The sequence below is a fragment of the Corvus hawaiiensis genome, chromosome 5, assembly GCF_020740725.1.
Source record: "Corvus hawaiiensis isolate bCorHaw1 chromosome 5, bCorHaw1.pri.cur, whole genome shotgun sequence".
Lineage (NCBI taxonomy): Eukaryota > Metazoa > Chordata > Aves > Passeriformes > Corvidae > Corvus > Corvus hawaiiensis.
In genome coordinates, this window is record NC_063217.1 from 71168449 (window position 1) to 71193908 (window position 25460).

General features: G+C 41.6%; 2 protein-coding genes across 2 annotated transcripts; both read left to right on the forward strand.

The window, feature by feature from the left end:
* The first annotated feature begins 150 nt into the window (after positions 1-150).
* Positions 151-16835, forward strand: BBS7 (Bardet-Biedl syndrome 7). Its single transcript, XM_048304135.1, has 19 exons — positions 151-258; positions 422-487; positions 1735-1797; positions 2719-2894; positions 3468-3654; positions 4395-4467; positions 5380-5496; positions 6336-6466; positions 7045-7129; positions 8557-8659; positions 9224-9416; positions 10478-10552; positions 11622-11687; positions 12586-12725; positions 13688-13852; positions 13929-14038; positions 14147-14250; positions 15708-15831; positions 16147-16835. Exons 1-19 carry the CDS (start codon positions 223-225, stop codon positions 16278-16280), a joined length of 2148 nt encoding a protein of 715 aa, XP_048160092.1. The 5' UTR covers positions 151-222; the 3' UTR covers positions 16281-16835.
* A 993-nt stretch (positions 16836-17828) lies between these two features.
* On the forward strand, positions 17829-25416 carry CCNA2 (cyclin A2). Its single transcript, XM_048304163.1, has 8 exons — positions 17829-18037; positions 18143-18371; positions 19223-19338; positions 19669-19892; positions 20430-20634; positions 21401-21514; positions 21784-21917; positions 22327-25416. The coding sequence occupies exons 1-8, from the start codon at positions 17897-17899 to the stop codon at positions 22376-22378; spliced, it is 1215 nt and encodes a 404-aa protein (XP_048160120.1). The 5' UTR covers positions 17829-17896; the 3' UTR covers positions 22379-25416.
* The last annotated feature ends 44 nt before the right edge of the window (positions 25417-25460 follow it).

Here is a 25460-nt window from a genome sequence, read left to right on the forward strand (position 1 = left end):
TCCCGGCCGAGCCGCCGCCGCCGCTCCGGGGCGCTCCCGGCTCTGCCCGCCCCTCGCCCCGCCCCCGGCGCATTCTGGCCAATCGCGGCGCCCGCCTGCCCGCGGTCCCGCCCCCCGGCCGCCAGCCCAGCCAATGGGAGGCCGGCTCCGCGCGGAGGTTGCCGCGGTGACGGGCGGCGGTCGCGCCGTGCCCGCGGGAGGGACGCGCGTCCCGCGGGAGCGATGGAGCCGAGCCTGGCACGCGTGGATTACCTGCAGGTGGGCCCGGCAGTGCCCCGGCAGCCCCCCGACAGCGCCCCGGCACCGGGGCGAGGCGGCACGGCCCGCCCGGGACCGAGGGGCGGCGGCGCGGCGGGGCCTGCGAGCGGCCCGAGGCGCGTCCCGGTGCTCCGGGCCCTGCTCAGGAGCGTCTCTTCCGCAGGTGGGAGTCACGGCGCAGAAGACGATGAGGCTGCTGCCCGCCTCCGGGAAGAAGGCCACGCAGAAGGTACCGCCTGGTGCCGCGGGCTCCCGCGCAAGGCTTCGCTGCCTCTCCTGTCCTATGCCTCATCCTATTGCTAATCATCTCCAGAGTTTCCTTGGCTATAGGATGTCATAGAGAAAAACTATGCAAGCCTATTTTGGGCCTTTGGAAAAGCTTTTTTTGGAAAAAAATAGAAAAATAGATCTGAATTTGTGATTGGAAAGCTTTCAGAACCAGGAAAGAATTTTTGTAGTTTACAGCATTGCTGAAACCACAAGGGAGTTCTTCCATATTTCTCTTATTTTGGTTTTATTAACACTTTAGGACTAGAGGAAATGGCCTGAAGCTGAAACAGGAGAATCAGACTAGATATTAGAAAAAATATTTTACTGTTAGGATGTTCAAGCATTGGAATAGGCTGCCCAGGGAGGTGGTGGAGTCACTCACCATCCCTGGAGGTGTTTAAGAGGTGTCTGGATGTGGTGCTGGGTGATGTGGTTTAGGGGTTACAGTAATAATAACGACTTGATGGTTGGACATGATGCTCTTAAAGGTCGCTTCCAACCTTGATGATTCTATGAAATATTTAAGTTTTTCTTAATATAAGTTCAAATTAAGGAAACCTAGTTAGAGAAACTTAATAAAAATAACAATGCATTTTTTTTCCTTCGGTAATAAAGTCTCAGTATGAAAATACAACTCTTCCCAAATACTCCTTCACCTCATGGTTGCCAGTGTTCACAAGTAGAAATAGGAAAGGGATTGTAAATGCCTTTACTTGAATTGCTGTTCAGTATCCTATCTATAGCACTTTATACAGATTTCTGAACTACAATCCCATATGTAATTAAGTAGTCTAGAATTTTGAGTCCTTAAATATATAAAAATATAAATAATTTTATAATGGAGGGACTACTTACAATATCGTGTAGTGACAGGACAAGGGGCAATGGTTTCAAACTGACAGAGCGTAGGTTTAGATTAGATATTAGGAAGAAACTGTTCCCTGTGAGGGTGGTGAGGCCCTGGCGCAGGTTGCCTAGAGATGTTGTGGATGCCTCATCCATGGCAGTGTTGAAGGCTGCACAGGGCTCTGAGCAACCTGGTCTAGTGGAAGATGTCCCTGCCCATGGCAGGGGGTTGGAACTGAGTGATCTTTAAGGTCCCTTCCAATCCAAACCATTCCGTGATTCTGTGAATACAGGAAAAGCATTATTGAAAAACACAGCTGTGTGTGTAATAAAAAATAACAATGTATTGTACTTTTGAAGGTGGTTGTTGGAGATCAGGATGGGGTCGTTACGTGTTTTGGCATAAAAAAGGGGGAAGCTGTGGTAAGTGGAAATGTTCCATTTAAAATTTTATTTTTGAAATATTCTTCCCAGTGAGCTTTGAAAGTCCCTTTTTTATCGACATGGTAAATAAGATACCTGTGGACACCTGTGGAAGGTGTCTAGGTAGAGCTGTGCACTGATACGTAACTGTGGTGAGGCCATGCTGATCTCATGCCTGGTCATACACAGCGTCTTCCACAGTTACAGAGTGAGACACTGTTGTGGATCATCAGGAAAAAAGTAATTTCCACATCCTTTGCACTTCAGTTAAGTTGGGCTTAAGCCTGTACACATACACAGTTACTGTAACAGGATGAACACCTGCAGAGATTCATTAAATCACCTTAGGGATTTGGACAAACTGATTGCTTTTTATGCCCGGCTCAATAAAAAAATTATTATTTTCTTTCATGGCTTTTCTTTTCCCCTTCAGGAGGTTCATGGTTAGCTCATAAGGATCCTGTAGCAATACAAATAAATCTGTGTAGACTTCTGGAATAAGAATGTGATGTGTAAGAGAGAGGGAGTGTGTGTGTTGTTCTTTAAAATACAAAACAAACCACAGACAAAACAGCTGAAAGTAGTACTGAATTTTTCCCATGGAGGAATAAATAATACTGAAGTAATGAAGTCTTAATTTATTATATTTTAAAGCTTTTAATATTTATTTACTTATCAAATGCTTGACTGGTCTGTGATTCTGAAGATAAATGTACGGATTATTTTTGTCTGTGTACAACCCATTGCATCTTAGTTTTGCCAGAAATTGTAAAGTAAATTTCTTATCCTTTATGTTAAAAAATTACCATAAATATGATACTGTGATGATGAAAATTGCTTTTCTGTTTACAGCCAGTGTTCAAGACACTGCCAGGACAAAAAAATCTACTGTGATGATGAAAATTGCTTTTCTGTTTACAGCCAGTGTTCAAGACACTGCCAGGACAAAAAATCTCAAGACTGGAGCTGGGAGGAGCTCTTAACACACCACAAGAGAAAATTTTTGTGGCTATAGGATCAGAAGTCAGAGGTTTCACAAAAAGAGGGAAGCAGTTTCTTTCATTTGAAACTAACCTTACTGAAAGCATCAAAGCTATGTAAGTATGATATTTTGCATTTTTTTGAGAGCTGTAGCAGACTGTTAGTTTATGATTTTATGAAATGATTTTAAGCATACTGTGTAGGTGACACTAAGTGCCAGTCCAGCTTCAGCTTGTGCTGCGACCTGTAGCAGGAATTTGGAATATCATGGAGAAATTTTGGAAGTGTAGGGGGAATTGGGCAGGGTCTGGAGGCACTCACAGCAGTGCAAAATCCAAGTGAGCAGAGCTGGGGTTGTTGCCACAGTGATACCTCCTGGAGCAAAATCTTTTTTGGATTGTGTTGTAAGATGCTGCCAGACAAATCAGCTTGAGAAAAGTTAATATAATAAAAAATACAGTAATGAAATTTCTATAAAGATATTCTTAGGAATTTACCTGAAGACAAAGTAGAAATATGAGAGCTACAGAAACCATGTAGTAAATGTTAATATTTATAAGGAGCTTTTAAAGCTGGAATAGCTTGCAGGGCCCCATAATACCTTGGAGCTGCAAGCATAGTAAGGCATAAAAGCATAAAAGACTGTTGCTGCATCAAAATGCTACAGGAAAGTGTTTTCTTTTCCTCAGGTACATTTCGGGAGCAGATCTCTTCCTCTGTGCAAGCTACATCTATAACCATTACTGTGACTGCAAGGACCAGCACTACTTCCTATCAGGAGATAAAATCAATGATGTTCTCTGCCTCCCTGTAGACAAAGTGAACTGCATCACACCAGTGCTTGCGTGTCAGGACAGAGTCCTCAGGGTGTTACAGGTTAAAATGCTTCCTTCTTTATGTTTTATGTATTGTGCTATGGAATTGGACTCATTAAGGGAATCAGCATATCAGCATGGCTTAAACATCATAAGGATCAGTGTATTGTGCCTTACTTGGCAGTGTTGCTGCTGGTGCATTCCCTTTCTTTGTCTTCTGTTTTTTTAAAGGAAAATCATTATCATAAACTTGCAAAAAAATAAGGATTAATGAAACCACTATAAACAGGCTTTGGAATTCATAGGTGGAAGTAGATTGTAGGAACCAAGAGTGCAGAGAAATATTCTCTGCACTCTGGGTTCCTACATCAGATGACAAATTGGTCCCTTCTAACTAAAAGTGCTCATATACACATTTAATTTCCGTAAGTTTTTATCACTTTGGGAATTCTGGCTCTCATAAATTACTCTTGCGACAAGTCTGAGTGATGCTAAGTGGTTTAACAAATTAAATTGCCAGGTGAGTTCCTGGATCATTTTTAATGATAACAACACGTTTCAAGAGTCCTATGTTTTATTTCTACAAACTTCACCCTGTTTTTGGCTTAGAAGTGGTTCTCCCATAAGGGTTTGAATAAGTAAATCTTACCTGTTAGTATGATCCATAATAATTTTGTCATTGTGAGGCTTTGGTTTGGTTTGTGGCTGGTGTTTTGAGGTTGTTCTTTTTTTGTTGTTTTGGTTGTGGTTTTTTTGGTTTTTTTAAACAAATTCATTCAAGATTGTTCTCTTCGTCTTCAGGGATCTGATTTGCTCTATGAAGTAGAAGTTCCTGGACCACCTACTGTTCTTGCTCTGAGCAATGGAAATGGGGGTAACAAGATTTTGAATACACACATAACTAAATAATGTTATTTTATTACATTTTTAAGGTTTATAGCTTGTCTCTGTTAATTATTTTGTCTTGATTTTTAAGCTGATGTTATAAATTCAGCAGGAAACTATGTGAAGTAATTTTTCTACATTGCATTAAATATAGACACATAGATATGACTGTTTTAGGCAGTTCTGAATTATATTCACGTTCAGTTGAAGGCCTCTTACAACAGCAGTGAGATATGAGGGGTCTCACTGTGTAAATACATGTTGGACTTTTGGAGGCCATGTCCAGGTTTTGGGTTTGTGTTTCTCTTACACATGGCTTTCCATAACTGGAATACGTGGGTGGCTGAGAATATTGAATAGAGCTGGTATAAACTAAGACTGGAAGGTTCAAGCTTAAAATAGTTTGATTATCCTTCTTGCTAATCTGCTCTAACCTCACAGAAATCGCTTTAGGGTGTTAATCTGGCGCTTAATTTAGTTTCAGTTAGACTGTGTGACAAACATCCAGAGCTGGTTTGGAAAAGTAGTTCTTAATTGCTGAAATTTTGGCACAACATTCCATAGTGGGTGTGTGTTCTGAAAGGATTTCTCTGTTTTTCTTCTGTAAAGGCCAATGAATAGCCCAACTTTGCTGAAATAGAAAGTATTGGCTTTTGAGTGGTTTTTAGGCAGAACTTCAGTGCAGGGGTGCAGCCATACACAGAATAGTGATAGCCATGAGGAAATGATCGGGATGGGTGCAGCTTTCATGGATTTGTTTTTGGGTTCAAAGCCTGACAGTTCTGTTGCACATCACTGATTTAGTGCTTTCTTTTCCCATTGACTGTAGACTGTAAATACACAACATTTTAAAATCAGTGTACATGACTTTATTGATTCTAAGTTCAGTTTCTGTGTTTAGGTGATTCTGGGGAAGAAATTGTGTATGGAACTTCTGATGGGAAGCTAGGTCTCACCCAGATTACTGGTACCAAGGCAATACCAAAGTGGGAAATTGGAAATGAAAAGAAGAGAGGAGGTATGTGTCTCAATCTCTCCCTCTTTAGTTACCCAGCATACCTGAGGATTTGTTACAAGTAGGATAATCAGGAAATCTTGTTCATAGCTAACTTTGGAGGCATATTGTGATTATGCCAGTATATGATACTAATGTGACTAAGGTCTCTTTCACTCTTCTGATTTTCTGACAAATACTTTTAATCAGTTTGTCTTGCTTTGGGTCTTGTGTTCGTATTATTTCCAGTATTTTAGCATACTTTTGTTTTTACACTATTTTTAGAGTGGCATCTGTAAAACAGTGTTGATTCAAATATGATTGATTGAAATGTTTATCATTTTTCTAAGTGTGTGCATATTGGGCAAATTTACCTGCCAGATTTATCAGATTGTTCAATGGTTTCAAGGGCTCTAAAGAGTCACAATAAGGGGTTTTGGCTGAAGGTGGAATATGTCTCCACAATAAGGTCTAACTGATGAAAACTTACCCAGTTTTACCCTTGGTGTGCTGCTTCTGCAGCATCTGTGAGCCCATACTTCTTTGTAAAAGAGAAGATCATGGATGGAATGTATAAATATATTTTTATTTAATTATAAGAGTTATCACCACATTATTTTCTTTAAATGCTTCCTCATATGTCCGTAGTCTTTCTGTGAAATATGGAGCCATAAAAGTTAACGTTGAACCTGAAGCACAGGGGAGGGACTTCAGCTCTCTTGAGGACTCATCCAGAAATCTCATTATTAACACCTTAAAAGCTGGCCAGGAGTCTCTTTCCATGTAACTGAGCATGACCTCTGTATTATTGTGTCATAAACTAATAAAGATGAAGCAAATGGCTTTGTTTTCTTCTTTGTTAGGTATTCTGTGTATTGATAGTTTTGACATTCTGGGAGATGGAGTTAAGGAATTACTCGTTGGACGAGATGATGGAGTGATAGAGATCTATAACTTTGAGAGTGCGGATGATCCTGTCCTTCGACATGATTATGTAAGTCTACATCTTTCATACTCTGCTGGAAGAAGACATTAATTAAAAACAATAATCTGTATTTAAAAACTCTCATGATCATTACTGCTAAAATATGTGGTTTGTTTTTAATTTAAGAGGTTTGTAACATTGACAGTATGAACTTGAAATCAGTATGGTAGCAATGTAAGAGCCAGAAAGTGAAGTAGTGCTGATTTGAGCAAAAATCAAGATAATGTAGAGAGTGTGTGCTAAAATTTTGGCTCAGTTGACTGCTGGGTGTAACCTAATACAGAGCTGCTCTCTCAGTGAAAAAATGGAGAGTGTTGTGTACAGTGTGTAATTTACAGATTAATAAATGGAAGCTTCAAGACTTCACTGAGCATAATTACTTTGGTTATGAATTGCTTAAAATAGTAATTGGATCCAGAGTGATCATTTCATTTCAGTCAGAGTGCTAATTCCTGCTGGAAAAACATTGTCTATCAGTGTTTTGCTTTCAATTTCATAATGTGTTCGTTATGTGGAGTAGAATCTTCTAAAAACTTCTAAAATGAGTGCAGTGATATTTCCCTCTGCTTGAATGTGTTTATTTGAAGGCTTTATCAGAGAGCATTGCATCAATCCAGGGTGGCTGTGTGGGAAAAGATGGCTATGATGAAATTTTAGCAGCAACATACTCAGGTAAGCTTCATATCACTGACACAATAAATGCCATGTGTGGTGAGGTGATAAAATGAAGCAGGTTATGTTGTTAGTGCAGCTCACATCTCTTAAAATTTTGTGTTCCGATCGGAACCAGAACAAGGTTTTGTTGAAAAGGTCTCTTCTGATTTAATATTTACTCTTAAAGAAAATGTTTCTTAAACTGTGGGGATTTTATGTTTTAAGATATTCATCATGTGTAGCACAGTGACTGGCTATACTTTGGTGTAAACTGCTGCCTCACTGTGATGAAATACTGAGTATGTTATGTCTGAAAGATTTATTTATGATTTTTTAATATATATTAAAAATGTTGATAGACAAGCATGTTTTTCTTTTGTTTTCATGTCTTTTACAAAATCTTGTTCCTTTTCAGCTTCACAGGGCTTTAAATGGGGTTGGTTTTGCTTTCAGTAGAAAATAAAGCTCCCCCATGTGTGGCATCTCAGCAGCTCCTCTGTGAGACTTGAGGTATTGGCCTGATTGTAACAGAGGCCATGATAAACATGCTGCATATGTCAGCTGCTGGGAGCTAAAATATTGCTAATTCTCTCTCTTTAGTTACTTTCAGTTCTAAAATTTAACCTGTTAAAACTTCTTGTAATGAAAATCATGTCATTTGGCAAGATACAATCCTCAGTCAGTTACTGAGAAATAATGGTGTTCCAAGTAGCTCTTTTAAACATTTTTGGGTGATCAAAAGACTGTTACACCTGACCTCATATGAATTGTTTTGGTGTGATTGGCCACAGTACTGTTGCAGCCTAAGTCCTTTGTGGCTTTTAGTGAGAACGTTGTAAAGATCCATGGATCATAGAAGAAAGGGAAAAAGTGAAAGCCTGTGTTCCCCTGTGAGCTTTCAAAGGTGAATTCTGGTAGGATGTGCACTAGACTGATTTTGGCATGTCTGCATATCATGCCTGAGGTATCAGAATGTAATCAACTAATATTTACTTTTATAAATGAATGTAATTTAGTAAGCAAAAGTATAACTTTTTTCAAGCAGCAGCATTCAATCTCTAAGCTCACTGAGCAGCATACAGTTTGCTATAAACACATTGCACAGCTTTTGTTTTGTTTCCAGCTATAGTACTGCCAATAATGCAAGGTTTTGTCAGAAAAAGAGAGGTGAGAAAAAATCAAAGTGCTCAGTTAAAAACTGTCGTAGAGGGATTTATTGCTCAAAGTACTTAATGAAAAAGAATAACTAATGTTTTCCAGTTTAAGAATGAAACCCATAGAAAATTATGCTCAGAGTCTAGGATTAATCCTACTAAAAAGGATTAAATTAGGCTCAATTCTCTCTACCCAGTGTGTGGAAAAAACATCCCTCCATGCATACAACAGCTGAGTGTAGACTTTTCTTTTTAGCTTATAAGGAATATAAACTTCATATATTGGTTTAGGCTGGCTGACAGGACTGACTACAGAACCTGTCCATAGAGAAGGTGGATCAGGGGAAGAACTAAAATTAAGTCAAGAAATGCAGAGCAAGATTTCATCCTTAAGGTAATTCCACTAGAAAGAAATTTAAATGGAAGAATTTAAATGTTAAAAGTTGAAATGTCATCTCTCCTTCCTATCTCACTGGATTTTCTTTGTCATTAATATATCTAGAAGTAGAATCAAACCTTTTCAAAGCAGAAATGAATAGCAGCCTCCTTTCACGGTCTTTTCCTATCTTGCCTTCACATGATGGTATCTTTAATACTTTCTGCCTCAGTATCAGCAAGATTCCTTTCTTCTGTGCTGCTCTATAGCTTCTAAATGATGGCAGGAAAGAAGTCACTATCAAATTATTCAAAATGCATTGCATTCTTGAAGGAAAAAGATTGTCCTTTCCTGTGTCTCAGGAAAGCTTTTTAGGCAAGGAGCATGTAAAATCTACATGTCCATGTGATAGAGTTTATATTTTATCTTTGCAAAGTATGTGGAAGGGGAGTCATCAGTCACTTCTGGCTGGAAAATTGAGGACAGGAGATAAACATGATTGTCTTGCAAGTTTACCTAATTTCTAGGGTAGCTTTTATAGTTGCCTTTTTTAAAGACGTTAGAGTGGTTTCCCTTTTCTAGGAATGAATTGGAACAACTGCAGATAAAAGTACTTCAGGAACGGGAGAAATACCAGCAGTCCTCTCAGTCCAGCACTGCAGTTTCCTCAGTACCTGCATTCAGTGTGAATGACAAGTTCACGTTGAACAAGGATGATGCCAGCTACAGCCTCATCTTGGAGGTGCAGACAGCCATAGATAATGTCCTGGTGCAGGTCAGTGGGGCTTTGTTCTTGTTGGCTTTCTTGATGCATAAATAAAACACTCAGACACTTTCTAGTTCAAAAAGCCAAGTTATAGCACCTTAAGTACTTGGTTTTTTGAAAGTCTGAATTGTTGCAAGCGGGAGCTGAAGTGTTCAATGTTGCAGTATTGAACTAACTGCTGTAAATGCTTGTTAGGGAACAAATACAACAAACTTTTACTGAGCAGAGCAATGTTACATTACCAAAATAAACCACAGTGCCTGCTGTAACAGAAGATTTCTTTGTAACTTTGTGTTTGCTTTTGCATGTCCTTATTTAAACACCAATTAAATGAGGTGCACATTCTCACTTGCCAGGTAAGTACTCTGTAGTGGAAAATTAATTTCAGAGTCTTATGGGCCACCTGTGCACTTTCAGTGTGGAACAGCATCTGATTTGTGTGCAGCTGGGGAGAAATATTCCTGCCCATCACAGCAACCTTGGTTAATTATTCCTCCTACTGTATCAGCTGAAATTAACGTCATCTTCGGTAGTCAGAAAGAGTAGCGGTACTGAATTACCTTCTTTTGGGAAATGCATGAGGAGAAAAATGTGACAAGGAGGAATTTATGAGGCGAGCTGGCTACAACAAATGGGAAAGAACTACTGTAGGATTTTATTTTTCACTTCTTAATAAAAATCCTTTTTTTATTAAGGATGTTACAGAGCAATGCTAAGCTACAGCTAATTTGCCACTCTATAATATCTGATGTTTCTATAGCTAAATGGGGAATAATGAAATTGTTTAATCTACCTTTCATGTCTGAAAGATAGTTACAGATTTTACACTGAAGTTGTGGTAAGCCAGCCCCCCAGGAGTTCAGGACTCTGTAAGGGAATAAGAGAAAGATCATCATGTTACTCCAGGATTAAGTAGTAAGCTGCATGTCTGTTAGGCTTTTGCCTCTCAGATGAAGCAATCTTCTTGCCTCTCCCTTATTAAAAACATTGATGACAGTTAGAGGATAAATGCACTTGGAGCTACTCAGAAACGTAAGCTCTTTATTTTTCCTTCCTCCTGTGTGCTGCAGAGTGATGCCCCACTAGACTTGCTGGATGTGGATAAAAATTCTGCCGTCGTTAGTTTTAGCAGCTGTGATTCTGAGGTGAGTGAAACAGAGATGATGTTTGTAGAGATTACATGGTGAAGACACTGAGTACTGTGTAGTAAAAGTAGAACTTGGAGGACATTTAGTAGATGAGTAGTTTAATATTCAGTTAAACTACTCATCTGGTAATTGTGGAGAGCACAGCTGCATTAGAGATACTGCAGAATTAGGAGTTAGTAGCACATCCTGATGTAAGGAAAACCTAAGTATGTGCAAAAATATCAGCTCTCTTCCTTTTTTTTTTGTTCCTGAGGAGGATTGTGAGAGACACATTCAGTATTGCTCTCTTCTCTGTGTATCATAGGATCACGTACATTTACTTCCAAGCAATTTAGGTGAAGAGTGTTACTTAGTTAATTTCTAAAAACATCTTTAGAATGTGACAATTCTGCTGTGTGGGAAGTCAAATGTTTGTATGCTTTTTTTAGTATATAATAACTGCAGACTTGAATAGCTATGGAATTACTATTGACACTGAGGGCCTGGGGGGAAAATCCAGAAACTACCTTGCAGTTTATGAAAATCTTCTGTAAAATCTTTTTCCTTCTAACAGTCCTTTATTTTAGTTTTAAGAACTGAATTTCCACATCGTTGTTCTGCCCTGGAGCTCCCAGAAATCAGCTTTTTATTTTAGGTTTCTTGCCATTTATGATGATTAATTTAACACTTTTTCTGGTGTATTTTCTTACTGATCCTGCTTTAGTTTTTGAATGTTGAACTAATTTTGCAGATGAGTGGGGCAGGCTGACATGCATTTTTCAGATGAGAAGTAGGTATCTATGTAATCTTCATGGAGATACTAAAGAGTGTAAGAGGCTTTGGTTGTATTCTCCTTATAGAGAGATTTAATTTTTTTAAACTCTACCATAATTAAAACTAATTGGAACATTCAGAGGAACAAAGGATTGCTTTTTTGTATTTAACCCTTGTAAATAGCTGTACATGCATAGCAAAAACTTTACTGTAACATGTCTACAGTTAAAACAGACCAGTAGAAATTTTGTGAATCCACAGGCCTATTTTGTATTATTTTCCTGTTTGTTTGGTTTTTTTTTCCTGTTTACAGCCAAATAGCAACTTTCTTCTTGCAACTTACAGATGCCAAGCAAATACAACAAGACTTGAACTTAAGGTAAAATGCTCAAAAATATCTTCCACAATAAATTAATGGTTATTCCTGCTCTGGAATGGAGAGTTCTCTACCTGGATCAGTCCAGTCTTTACTTCTGGTTCTTTCCTGAGAACCTTCTAACCTGGGGCTTGTGTTCCTTTTTTATTTGTCCTAGAGTTTCTAAAGGCTTCTAAAAATATGTCAGAGGGGAGCCCGGGGTCCTTTTGAGTGTCCCTAAGATGAAAGCAGTGGGGACATCACAGATTGGGAAAATACTGAAAGCAATGTGTGGAACTTAAAGCAGAGGGAGGTGTGGGAGAGAAAGCTCTGGCACTGTTTATCCTTTGAAGTGTTTGAAGGAAGTTACATTGGGAACTAACAAGGGAATATAGACTCAATTTGTATTTTGGAGAGGAAGAAAATCGTGTCATTCCATGCTTATTACACTAAAGGCATGTTGGTGTTTTGGAGTTTATTTTTAAGGATCCACCAAATTCACACATTTTATGGCAACCAGCAGGGAAAGTAATGAAGGAAATCCTGACTAGAAAATCCTCAATGTGCACACAGGCATGAGGTTTTCTCTTTTTTACTGCAGCCTGCTAATCTGATACATGTTTATGTAAAACTCTCAATTTTGAGGCTTTTTATTTTAGAATATCATAAAATTAGTTAGTGGGTGTTATTTTATTAGTATTTGATTCATCTAATCCAGCAGCACTTCATTGGACACTGCTTCATCTTAAGACTCATCTCCTTTATTTATATTGACACTACCAAGTAAATATAATACTCTAAATATTCTTGAAGTGCTACAGTATTTCTTTAACATACTTTGAATATTCACCAAATTTCCAAACGGTGATAAAATAATATTTTTCTTTTTCTTCTTTTCTGTGGGTCCTTCTTTTCTCTGCAGGTTCGCTCGATTGAAGGACAGTACGGGACACTCCAGGCGTATGTAACTCCCAGAATTCAACCAAAAACCTGTCAAGTTCATCAATATCAAATTAAGCCACTTTCACTCCACCAGAGAACTCATTCTATTGACCAGGACAGGTATTTGCAAAGAAAAATCAATGCCTTTTTTTGCTTGGAAAAAATGACACAGTCCAGCTGAAGCATTTGCTCTGTAAACTTCAGTATGGAATTTCTAAGCCCTAAACTACACTTTTGAGCCTGTAGTTCCATTTTGTGGGTTTCTTAATAGAAATTACGGATTAAATAGGTTCTTTGCCATTCTTTATTCTTGTTTTAGGGTTATTTTTCATTTTACTGCCCTGGATTATAGTCCGGCCCCATGTGTAGAGCTGAGGGTGTGGTAGAAAGGAAACTCTCCTGTGGAGGTAACTGTGTCTTTTCAGTTTCAGCCTCATTCTGTGCTGCACCCTTTTCCTCTAACTTTTTTCTCACAGCTAATTTGGCCCCAAAACTGAGCCAAGACTTTTTTTACCTTTATCTCTGTGTTATAGGAATTTAGTATTTTACACAATTTCTAGTGGATTTTTGCCCACCCTCAGCTAATATCTTGTATTGTCTCCAAGGATATGCTTGTTCCAACCAAAACTGAAAGACTGAAGGGATGATACCAACAGCTTCAGTATGCAAATGAGCTCCACTGTGCCTTGTTCTTGATAAAAATGCGATATCTGAGGTTTACAGCACGGGAGGCTTTTGAGGATCTGTCTTAGCCATATTTGCTGTTGTCAGTTACTCACCTTTGTCCTAAATTTCGGGTTTAACAACTTGCAACAGGATATCAAAAACTTCCAACTTGTTTTTTTTTCCAGATCTGACATGCCTAGTGGGAGGTAAAACTTGAATGAGCATGTAGCTTTGCATCTTGCAGTACAGAAAAATAGCTGTAATCTGCAATATGTATCTGTACTTAGGGAGAGACCTGGCTTTTTACAGGCTGCTGATTAAAAGGAAACCACCATGTGGAACTAAGCTTTTTACATGGACAGTGTCCCTCCTTCTTAACTATCTTTTTTTCTTCTTTTAATTTCACAATGTCACAGGCCCATGAATACACTGATGCTCAAAGGCCAGTTCAGTTTTGCTGAAATTCACTCCTGGATTGTGTTTTGCTTGCCTGAGGTGCCTGAAAAGACTCCTGCTGGAGAGTGCATCACCTTTTATTTTCAGAACACCTTCCTGGGAACACAGCTTGAAACTACCTACAGGTAAAATACAATTACTAAACTTAATGCATGCATATGTGTTTAAGTTTGTTCATTTAAAATTTTTCTTCCTTTATAGAAAAGGTGAGGGATATTTTAAATCTGACAACATCTCTACAATATCTATCCTCAAAGATGTGCTTTCCAAAGAGGCTACTAAAAGGAAGATTAATCTCAAGATATCATATGGTAAAAATTTCTTCTCTATTTTGTTGTTCTTCAGTTCATTTGATATTCCCATAAATGGAGTATGTAGTACTCATTTGCTTGTTGGGATTCTTTTTTACTCCCTGCTAGATGTAAATGAAGAATCTGTGAGGCACACATTAAAGCTTATCCACCCTAAATTAGAGTATCAGCAGCTGCTGGCCAAGAAGGTTCACTTAATAGATGCTTTGAGAGTAAGTATCTGGACTCCTGGGGTTTGATTTTTATGGGGGATTATGCTGTCAGGTACCAAACCATGGCTCGAGTCAGGTGTGTGTTGTGTGGGGATCTGTTCCCTTTCTGTTCCCTTAAATGAAATTAAAGCATGTGTTTTAAGTGTCCAGGAGACAGATTTCTTGAAGGAAAATTCTTTTTTGCTATATAACTAGTGAATAACATGTGGGATTACTGAAGATGCTTAAATTGGAGAGCAGAAGGGCAGCCAGCTTTATCATCTAATGTTCTCTTCTAGCCCGCTGTTATTTTACAGCTCCTTCTGTCTCTCTTTCCACTAACATGTATAGTTTTTTAGATCATCCAGGCCAGATGCAACTCCTTTGCTTTGGAACTTAATACCATTCTCTCATAATTTCTGAATCATCTGCTTTTCCATCTTTTGCTTAATACCCTCCTCAGCAGTCTTTGGGAGGTACCAGTTAGGCAGCTTGCCTCAGTTCTTGGACTTCTTTGCCAACAACCAGAATTTTGCTGTTAAAAACTCACCATCATCAAGTTGGTATTTTTTATTTAATGGGAGGGGAGGTGAAAATGGACAACCAGTTATCTCTTGTCCTTTTGGGGTCAGCAAATACTTGTCAGAATTATTTAGATAGTAGAAAAGCTGGCTACTAAGGAGAACGGTGTGAATCTTTATTATCACTAAAAGGTTTTTACTTGGGCTTGGTTTGGCAAACCAGGGATGTAAACACTATTAGAGAATTTATTCTTAATGCATACTGTGTTTGTGCAATAATAATGGTGTTGTACATTTTGCTTGTTTTAGGCTTTTTTTAGAGAGCAAATCTTCAACAAATTATTTTGTCACTCAGTTTTTGGATGATAACTTATTGATCGGGAGTAAAATAATCTAATGATTGATGAAAGCTGTTATCCCAGCAGACTCACAGTGCACAACATAATTACCTCTTGTCTAGAACAGAAGTGTCTTTCTGTGGAGGATAAAAAGATCTCTACTATCGACCATCCCACATTGGTCTGCTGGCATTTTAGAAGAGGCCTTCAAAACTTCTTGCTGTCACAAATTGAGTGATACTTTCAGAGTTTACTTTTACCTTCAGACTTCAGCGTGTGCTACACTTTTTTAGGAATTTACCTTCATTTTTAGACTAAGTATGGTCAAGGGCTTGAGTCTGTACAGTGTGATCCTGTTCTGGCTCAGAGCTGAAAGCTGTAATACACAGGATTCACAGGATTTTGAGAATCCAGTCTATGAAGTGACAAGTGACATCTGGCATTTCATTAGAAGACTAGAAAATGAGGCACTCTGAAAATAACTCTTATAGTTTAGAAGGGGATTGTCTTCCCTTTGAAGTACTTCCTTCTGACATATCTAAGCTTAATTTCTTCTCACTTACCTGCTCTTATGAGACCTACCTGCTGTTAGTTCTTACCATTTTAAACTGTCTTTGAGGAATTACAAGTTCATGAAGGGAACGTGGACTTCCTGCTCCCAAAATACCGCAGCATTTTGGAAGAGGCAGATCAGCTGCTGGAGGAATACAAGAGACAACCTGCACATCTTGAGAGACTTTATGGTTTGTTGATAATTCAGCTTTATTTAAATGGGGCTTCATGTCCAGAGACATGGCTGAAATAGACAGCTGCTTATATTTAGATGATTCTTGTCTTTATGGACATGGTTAAAGATAGTGTTCAAATTCAGGATGGCATTTAAAAATGTATAAAAGTTAAATGGTTTGGATTTGTTTACAATTAAACCATTGTTTAAAACATGAGGTTAAAAAAGTCTTCTAACAACTGGAATAGTTGGTACATAATCATGAGCTAAAAGTAGATACCTCCTACTGAAAATAAGGCAAATTATAATTTTTGGTATTTTACCTTTGCAGGTATGATCACAGATCTCTTCATAGATAAATTTAAATTTAAAGGCACCAATGTGAAAACCAAAGTTCCTCTCCTTCTGGAAATTCTGGATGGCTGTGATCAAGATGGATTGATTGCTTTTTTTGATGCTGCCTGACAAGGAAAAAGCAGAGTAATTTTTCTGGTTTTAACCAAGGCATTTCAGTATCAAGTCCAAAACACTTTTTAAGAAAAACACTTTTAGTCTTTTGTTGTACTGTCAGCTCTTAGGTTTTATTCATATTTATTACCATATTGGATACAGTAGTAAACTTCATATAAACTGTTGTGTATGTTAACTGTGTGCAGAGGTTTTATGTACAGTGTTAATATAATAGCTCAAGAACAATCAGATGTAAATACCAAATATCCTTTTGGCAAAAATGTTTTCACTACTGTTTAAGATTACATGGAGTAGCCTGTCCCCCAGCTGCAAGAATGGATGAAGAAACTGGTTTCCAGAGACTTGGATGGATTTGGGAGACGTCTGTGTGTTTAAGCTGTACCTAACTTAGTTTTGCCTGTTGTGTTGAGAATGTGGTATGAGAATGTCACCAGACTTGATGTAGCTGGTGTATGAAGAGAGGGAGAAGAACTCTAAAATTTAGACTGAAGACAGCTGCATTTAAACTCTTGTTTAGGGATGGATGGCATTAAACTTCCTCCATGCTTCCCTAGCGTCCTTGTGCTTCATTTCAAAACTCCACCTACCTTCTCACTTGGTTTTATTTAAAAGAGATGAAGCAGCTTGGGGAGACAGAGATCTGTTCACAAGGAAAAAAGACCAACTCCACTGAAGTGGCATAGAACCATCCGCCAGGGTGGAAGAGACCTTTGAGATCATCAAGTTCCACCATCAACTTGTCATCACCGTAACCCCTAAACCACATCCCCCAGCACCAGATCCAGACACCTCTTAAACCCCTCCCGGGATGGTGACTCCACCACCTCCCTGGGCAACTTCTTCCACCCTAACAGTGACAATTTTTTTCCTAATTGTCTAATCTGAGGGTGGTGAGGCCCTGGCACAGGTTGCCCGAAGAAGCTGTGAATGCCCCATCCCTAGAACTGTTAAAGGTCAGGTTGGATGGGGCTCCAAGCAACCTGGTCTAGTGGAAGGTGTCCCTGCCCATGGCAGGATGGTTGGAACAAGATTAGCTTTGTGGTCTGTGATTCCTTGATAATCTGAATCTCCCGTCTCAGCTGGAGGCCATTTCCTCTTGTCCCCTCACTGCGGGCACCTCACTACACCCTCCTTTTAGAGAGCCGTAGAGAGTGATGAGGTCTCCCCGCCGAGCCAGCTTTTCTCCCGAGTAACTCCCCCCTCTCCCTCAGCCGCTCCTGCCGGGACGCGTTCACGAGCCCGGCTGGGCAAGCTCCAGCACGCTTCCCACACACGTTTCCCGGCGGGAAGGCCTGAGGCGCTTCTCTCCCTCCCTTGGGCGGGCGCGGGGCCTGGTGTCCCAGGCAGCCGCCTTCCCTCCCCATAAGTTCCCCGCCCTCCGTGTCCGCCCGTGTCTGTCTGTCTGTCCGTCCCTCCGTCCGCCCGTCCGGGCCGCGCCCGCCCCATCCGGCGCGGCCGTGACGCAGCGCGCGCCCATTGGGCGGTTCAAGAGTCGCGGGCTACTTGAACGGCGCGGGCGGCTCCAGGCGCGCCCGTCCCCGGCCCCGCCGCTCCGGCCCCGCGGTCGCCCCGCTGTCCCCTCCGCTGTGCCCCCCGCTCCTCCTGCAGCCATGCTGGCGGAGCAGGAGAACCAGGAGAACGTGCCCCCGCCGGCGGCCGGCAAAGCCGCGGCGGCGCTGCCCGCCGCCGGCACCCGCGTGGCGCTGGGGCTGCTGCGGGGGGCGCAGCACCGCGCCGGGATCCCGCTGCAGGTGAGGGGGGAGCGGCGGGACGCGGGGGGATGTGGAAGGGGCAGCGCTGGTTCGGCGCGGCGGGAGCTGTCAGGGGCCGGGCGCTGACGGCCGCTCTCCCCACAGGCGGCGCGGGGCGGCTGCGAGGGCCATGGAGCGGCGGCGGGGCTGCAGCAGCATCAGCCCTTCTCCATCCATGTGGACGAGCCCGAGGGGCAGCGGGAGCCGCGGCGGCAGCGGGGCGTCCCGGCGGGGCAGAAGGAGGAGGCGGCGCTGGGGCTGCGTGCGGCCGTGTGTGCCCTGGGGGAGCGGCGGCCCCTGGCCCCCCTGGGCAACGCCATGGAGCTGAGCTTCGGTACGTGACACCCGGGCAGCGCTGCCCGGCCCTGAGCGCCATGTAGGCCGCGTCCCACCTGCTCCCCCCGCAGGGCCCTGCCCCCGGGAAGCGTGGAGGAATTCACCCAGGGAATTTCAGATTTCCAGAGGCAGCTGGAGGGCTGTGGTTTGGGACACGGGCTGGTTTGGTTCCTTTGAGCCTACCACCAGGATACAACAGCTCTTCAATCCAGCTGAGCTGCTGTGTTCTTATCCCCTGCTCTTTTAGGCAGTTTTATTCTTTATAACTTTAACTATCAGTACCTCATGAGAGAAGCCAGATTACAGACAACAGCAACCCATAAAGCCTCGCCCTTTGCTACCATTACAGAGTTAGAAGGGGACTTTACCCAGGCAGATCCCAAGATGTAATAGGTTTTTCTCCCGGGTTATACTCTGTAGTGGTTGCAAGTGTTTTGAGCTCTTCCCAATATGTGAAAAATGAGAACTGCCAGATCCATCTTCTGCAATGCATGTAAATGTCTGAGGGGTGATTTTACTGTGATCCACTTCTGCAGGATCTACAAAAAATTCTGGCATTCCAGCCTTGCTTTAAACCACAGTCTAAGCTTATGGGACCCACATCTATGTAACAAGGTAACACAGGGTCTACTGAGCACTACATAATTGCAAGAGAGTTTTCCATCCCTTTATTCTTGGCGGGAAGAAGAGAAAGGGGGAAGGGGAAACTTCCCTGTTGCTGTAACATTTGGCTTCTGTAGAGCCTCCTCAACTCCTAGTCCAGCTGACTGAGCCTGCACAAGGTTCCCTGTGCTGTGAGGGAGTGGTGTGATGGTGCCCATTTTAACATGGCTGTTATGCTCTGCTTAGATTCTCCAAGTATTATGGATATTTCAATAACCTCAGAAACAGAAGAGAAAGCACCAAACGTTAATAACGTGCCAGATTATATCAGCGAAATCCATACGTACCTGAGGGAAATGGAGGTGAGCTGCTTTCTCTCTTCTTATTTGCATGGGCTCATGGGGGAAGAGTTTGGGGTGGAGAAATGCATCTGAACATGAGTTACCATGACAGTGACTAAATTAGAGCTTGCTAGAAAGGGAGAAATAAGAGCACAGGACTGGTTTATTGTGATAAAGTTGATTGTGCCATGTGCAAGCTGGAAAGCAAGATTACAGAAATAGAACTTACTGATCCTAAATTCACCAGTGTTTACTTCTGATTTGTTAAGCTGTGATAAATGGAGTTTAAACAGTTGCTTTTCTACCAGCATGTGATCCAAACTCAACTTTATCTGTCATTTAAACCTACAGGTGAAATGCAAGCCTAAAATAGGTTACATGAAGAAGCAACCTGATATCACAAACAACATGCGGGCTATTCTTGTGGACTGGCTGGTGGAAGTTGGAGAAGAATACAAATTACAGAATGAAACTCTGCACTTAGCTGTAAATTACATTGATAGGTTTCTTTCTTCCATGTCTGTTTTGAGAGGAAAACTTCAGCTTGTGGGTACTGCAGCTATGCTGCTCGCATCGTAAGTGAAATTGCTTCATTTCAAGTTCTACCCGCTGGTTTCATACAGATGAAAATCTTGTGGCTGTTGCTGTTCTGTTGCCTAGAGCAGGACTGACTCAGGAGGGCTTCATACTGGGATAAAAATCAGGAGTTACCCACCTAAAAGCTTGGCACTTATCTTTGTAGATTGCCCCTAAAGTGAGGATCCGCTATTTCCAGATGCAGCAGCTGGCATCTAAAGAGTATTTGAGGGAATATGCATAAGGCATGTGAAAAGAAAGTTGTGCTTGCCCCAGTTACTACGTTAGTGGCTTATTCTGGGGTTTCAGTAACTCCAAGTCCCAAATTCCTTAGTCCTAAATTATCATGCTGTTATAGCTCTCTAAATTCAAATTCTGCTGATTCAAGAGCTACTGAACCAACTGCAGCAAACTTGTTTGGCACCAGTGCCCAGCTCCTTCCAAAATCAGAATTTAAATGAGTGTTTCATTAAGTGTTGGTGGTTATCTGCTTTTCTAGTACTCAATTATTTACTCATAAACCTTTCTCCTGGCAGAAAATTTGAAGAGATCTACCCTCCTGAAGTAGCTGAGTTTGTCTACATCACAGATGACACCTACACGAAGAAGCAGGTCCTAAGGATGGAGCACTTAATTCTGAAGGTTTTGTCATTTGACTTGGCGGCTCCAACAATCAACCAGTTCCTCACCCAGTACTTCCTACACCAGCAGACAGATGCTAAAGTGGAGAGCCTGTCAATGGTATGTAAGAATTATTAGCTCAGCCCATGTAATTAGAGAGTTCTATTGCAGAGATTTATTGCACACACACACACACACACACATATATATATATATATGTATAACATATATACACCTTTTGAATTGTGCTTCTCCAGAAGTAGTGCCCCACTGCTGGAAATTAATACTCCTATTGCCACTTTCTGCTTGACATACTCTATTCTTATCAGAGGCTGGCACTTCTGCCTGGCTAAAGCATGCATCCTTAGTCAGAGCAGGCAGAGATAATGAACTGTAAATTCGGGGTTGTTACACTGCTAGATAGGGGCTTCCCTTTCTCTTAGCTACAGCTGCCACACCTACCCTCCCACACACTTTGGCAAAAAAGGACTTTTGTTTTGGTTTTCCCCTCAACAAGCAGCAAGTTCTAAATCCAGAGGCTAATTTCTAGAGCAGAGCACAGATAACATTTCATCTTAAGTTATAATAGATCCTATCTGTATGGTAGGTACCAGAGGTCCTAAACAGAAGCCTTTGTCTCACTGTGCAAAGGTCAGACCTGACCACACTCTTTCCTTTAGCTCTTACATGTCCCTAAACATAAAATGTGCTGGTAAAGCATGTGGTGGAATGCTGTTTGACAGCAGGAGATGCTTAAAGAGAAACTAAGTGTACACTAATAAAAGCTGTCCTTCCAACTGATGGCAGGATTGGAAGCTTAAGTTGGGGTTCTAATGCAACTGTTAACTTTTGTAGAAGATTATTCCATGTCTCGTTTCCCTTGCAGTACCTGGGAGAGCTGAGCCTAATTGATGCTGATCCTTACCTGAAATACTTGCCATCAGTTATTGCTGCTGCAGCATTCCATCTGGCAGACTACACACTCACTGGACAAACCTGGGTATGTAGCACTCTGGTGTGAGCCTTCACAGGCCTCCCTGTGTGTTCAGTGTACTCATACACAGTCCTGAATGCTGGGTCTGGGCTGCAGGAATTGCAGCCCCTCTGTGCTTCTAGCCTGTTAATTAGGGGTTGCTCCCCGAGGTATTTGAAAAATGGGATGGGTGGGTAATATGTTTCCAACAGTAAGCTAAAAACTCCACCGCTGGTTGTCAGCATAAACAGACAGCAACATTCAAATGTCCCTCTCCCTTTCTTTTTTCCCCTCAGCCTGAATCCTTGTGCAAAGTAACTGGCTACACCCTTGAAGACATCAAGCCTTGCCTCATAGACCTACACAACACCTACCTCAGAGCAGCCCAGCACACACAACAGTCCATACGGGAAAAGTACAAGAGTACCAAGTGAGTATCTGTGGAGATGCTAACATCTGAGTTGTCCATACAGGTAACTGCCTGGTGGGGTGTGGGTGTATCTTTTGAGTCTTCAGGCAGACTTAACTAACCAAATCCACCTCCTCAGTGAAATGGGGACAAGACTCCCTGGGTTTCTTCACGGTGGTTTGTAAAGCAATTACTTGGTGTTCTGTTGCTGTCTGAACTGTCGGGTAGAAACTGGAGGAATTGTCTTGACATTCCTACAGTTGGTGATACCTAATGCCCCTAAAAATCTGTGTGGGGCATGGCAGCCCACAAGCCCCAGGATGTTTCCTGCCTGGTGGGAAATGTGTTTTGCTGCAGTGAGTTATGCTGCTCTTCGTGGCAGGGAGCACTTGAGCAAGATGACATCCTGCCTCTCTTTTTCCCTCTCTAGGTACCACGGAGTATCGCTCATTGACCCACCAGACACACTAAACTTATTGTAATAATCAAGAGACTGATCTTTTTAACAGATGTATATTACCAGGAAATGATGTACAGTTTTAAACATGGTTTAGGATTCTAGATATGATCACTCAGAATATGAATACAGACTTTGATGACTTCAATTATGAAGTTTAGTTTCATGTGGTTTTAATGTAAATCTTTTGTACATGCAATCTTGTTAAGAGTTTTAGCTGTGTTTTTATCAAAATGTTCTCTTCAGGCACAGAATTAACCATGCAGGCCACATGAAGTCTGAGACTGCTTATCTAATTATAGACTAAACGTTAATATTAGCAGTGCATTATTATAGTAGGGCTTTTTCTCCTTCTGGGTAAGAAATACTTGGACTCCACAGAGTATCCAGTAGCATTTTTATACTGTCTAAGTTTAAACTGAGACTTAGCATAGATCCAAAACGTGCCTTAATGGCTACAAAACTGGAAGAAGCTATGGCCATGAGAACTCCTTGCTGGAACCGACTCATGAGGCTCTTTAGGACATGCCCCAATTGCTATATAATGTAGTGCCAGCTCTTCATCAGGGAAAGGCTGAATGCTCTGCTGCAGGAACTGCACAGTTGAAACTCCTGCACCAGTTCATACCTCACGCTTCCGCTACGCAGAAAATGGTCTTGCTGTCGGTATTTTCTAGTCCAAGTGTAAAACTGCTACTAATCTAAAACCCATGGAGAGTTCCCACTGATGTGTTGGCTGTCCCAAAAGTCCATTGATGCCTACTGAGAAAATGAGTCCTCAGTCTGCTTGCCTCATACCTCTTTAGGGGTGGTGGAGGGATTAAACTTCAGGGGGGTGAACTGCTGCTCTGCCCTCAAGGGCACGGAATGTCTTCTGGCAGGGATGGGCTGTGTGCAGAGCAGCATGAATTCTGTACACCCCTCATGCTTGGGAGGAGCTTGTGGCACACAACAAAAATGTGCCATATTTTTCCTTAGTTGTGGAACTGTTACATGAGCAAACTGGCATTTAATCAGCATTAGATCAAGTGAATGTTTACCTTCAGCCTGTGCAAATGGAGTGATGCTGCCCTGTACCTGCTGTTGTTTGTGTGTAAAGCAGCGAGTGCACGGAAGTGGGCTGAATTAAGCCATTTCCAGGTTGGCTAATAAACAGTTTTTTATCTGATGATGTTAGTGGTTTTGCCAATGGCTTAAAATCACTGAGGTGCAGTACTGCCATCTTCAACTGGCCTTCATTTCTAAAGCCTTTTGGCAAGGGCTGCCCTGTGAAACCTGTGCCTCCGACTTGAAGTTGAGTCAAGGCTGTCTCTGGTTATCTGGGCACCCAGCAGTGTAAGCTCACACATGTCCAACAGCTCTTAGGGTGTGGGCTATTTGAAATAATTTCTTTAAAATCCTCATCTGTCAGGCTGAGAAGCAGGTGTTACTAAGACACAACTCTGTTTCACCGCAGCAACTACAAAGTTACTACAGCGCCCCCACCCTCGTGCTGCTGCCGGAGCCTTCCCTGAACCACCTCAATTACAAAACCAATGGAGCCGATTGGTGATCAAAAATCTGGTCAAAATATGCAGCAGAAGTGGCCTTTTTGGCCAATCTGAGCTTCTTAGGATGCACTTGGACTTTTATGCATTGTCTGATGGCTAATGAGGAACCATATTTCATTGGCCAACAGCCTTTATTTAGATTAATTTCAGTAGGCTGCCACTGAAATGTTAAAATGAACTTGGGACAGCCTGTGCAGTGTATCATGTCTGGTGCTTGGGGTTGGAAACACTTTAACCTTGCAGGAGATGGAGTTTATACAAGGAGGAATGTGTTTTTCACCGTTTCTGACCTTGGAAGGGTAACTGGCAGTGCTGACGGGCAGCGATTACTTGAAGATAACAGGCCACAGTGCTCTTCCTGGGAAACTGGGTTCTGCCTTCCCCTTCCTTTCTGTGGTGTATTCCAAGACCACTGAGAAATATGAACATTAGAGGGTAATTTAAAGCAAGCTTATTAATTATTTTCTCCAGGAAAAAAAGTAGCAATACTTAGGTGAAAGGACTTCAGTGGGTTTTAGTATTAACTTGGTGCTTAATCAAAGAGCTGTGCTCAAGTTTCAATGGAGGTTGTTCCCTTACTGTTCCCATAGCACAGAGAAAAATTCTTCCACGCTCCCTGAGCTTTATATTCACCATTATCAATATGACTTCCTCTGCAGCCTAACAAAAAATCTTCAGTCAGGAGGTGGCATTTCTGCCCAGCATGACAAGTTCCTCCTTTCTCAGGGCAGCTCTTGCTTGTGCTCATAAGTACTGTCTTTTTCCACCTTCTCATTTTCCGAAGTTAATATGGGACAATTCCAGCTTTTCCTTCTAAGCTTTGAACAAAATATCCCAGGTTGTACTGTACTACTGTTAAGCCTATCCAGGTTAACTCCTAGGCTTTTCCAACTAAAGGCTCTAAAGAATGTAGGGATGAGATGTTATGTGGGAAGAGGGAAAGAGCAGTACAAAAAAAATACTGTTCTATTTTCTGAAGAAGTTTACAGTCTTGTGGTACTACAGAATTAAGAAGGAGCTGCATCTTCACCCATTTTTGTACTCAGGACAGTGACTTTGGGTTGGAAGAACTTGACACTAAGAAAATGCACTGGTTTAGCTCCTGGAGAAAAGAGGTTTTGTGTGTTGGTCCCTTTCTGAAAGAGCACAACTTGATTCAAGCTTTGCCTGGCTGGGAGCAATTTGATTATATATGGGGTTTTTTTCTTACATTAAGTTCTTAACCTGGTTTGGGGAACGTAAAATCTGCAACAGTAACTTCTCTCCTGTTCACAGCTCATGTAACACTGAGGTCACCTGTAAAATAGCCCTGCTTCACTCTGTAAATATGTGTGTGTTTCCAGTGTCACTTGTTTGCAAACAAAGCGCCCAGATCAGGTATTTTGGAATCCTCCTTGTCTCTTTGTTTTGCCTGATCCTAAATTCAGAGCATAACTCTTTGCATATAGTTCAAGAAGCATTCCTGTCTGTTGCATGTAATATTTAATTAAACTTTTTAAGAAACCCCACTGAAGTTCTGTGCTAGTTTGTGAAGTCCATGCATTTCTGGTGATTTTT

Excerpts from the sequence above, each read along its gene's own strand:
- CCNA2 (XM_048304163.1), top strand. The coding sequence starts at position 17,897 with ATGCTGGCGGAGCAGGAGAACCAGGAGAACGTGCCCCCGCCGGCGGCC. Across the intron at positions 18,038-18,142 it reads GCGCCGGGATCCCGCTGCAG|GCGGCGCGGGGCGGCTGCGA; the intron begins GTGAGGGGGGAG and ends CTCTCCCCACAG. Across the intron at positions 21,515-21,783 it reads CACTCACTGGACAAACCTGG|CCTGAATCCTTGTGCAAAGT; the intron begins GTATGTAGCACT and ends TTTTCCCCTCAG.
- BBS7 (XM_048304135.1), top strand. The coding sequence starts at position 223 with ATGGAGCCGAGCCTGGCACGCGTGGATTACCTGCAG. Across the intron at positions 3,655-4,394 it reads GAGTCCTCAGGGTGTTACAG|GGATCTGATTTGCTCTATGA; the intron begins GTTAAAATGCTT and ends CTTCGTCTTCAG. Across the intron at positions 10,553-11,621 it reads TTAGCAGCTGTGATTCTGAG|CCAAATAGCAACTTTCTTCT; the intron begins GTGAGTGAAACA and ends TCCTGTTTACAG.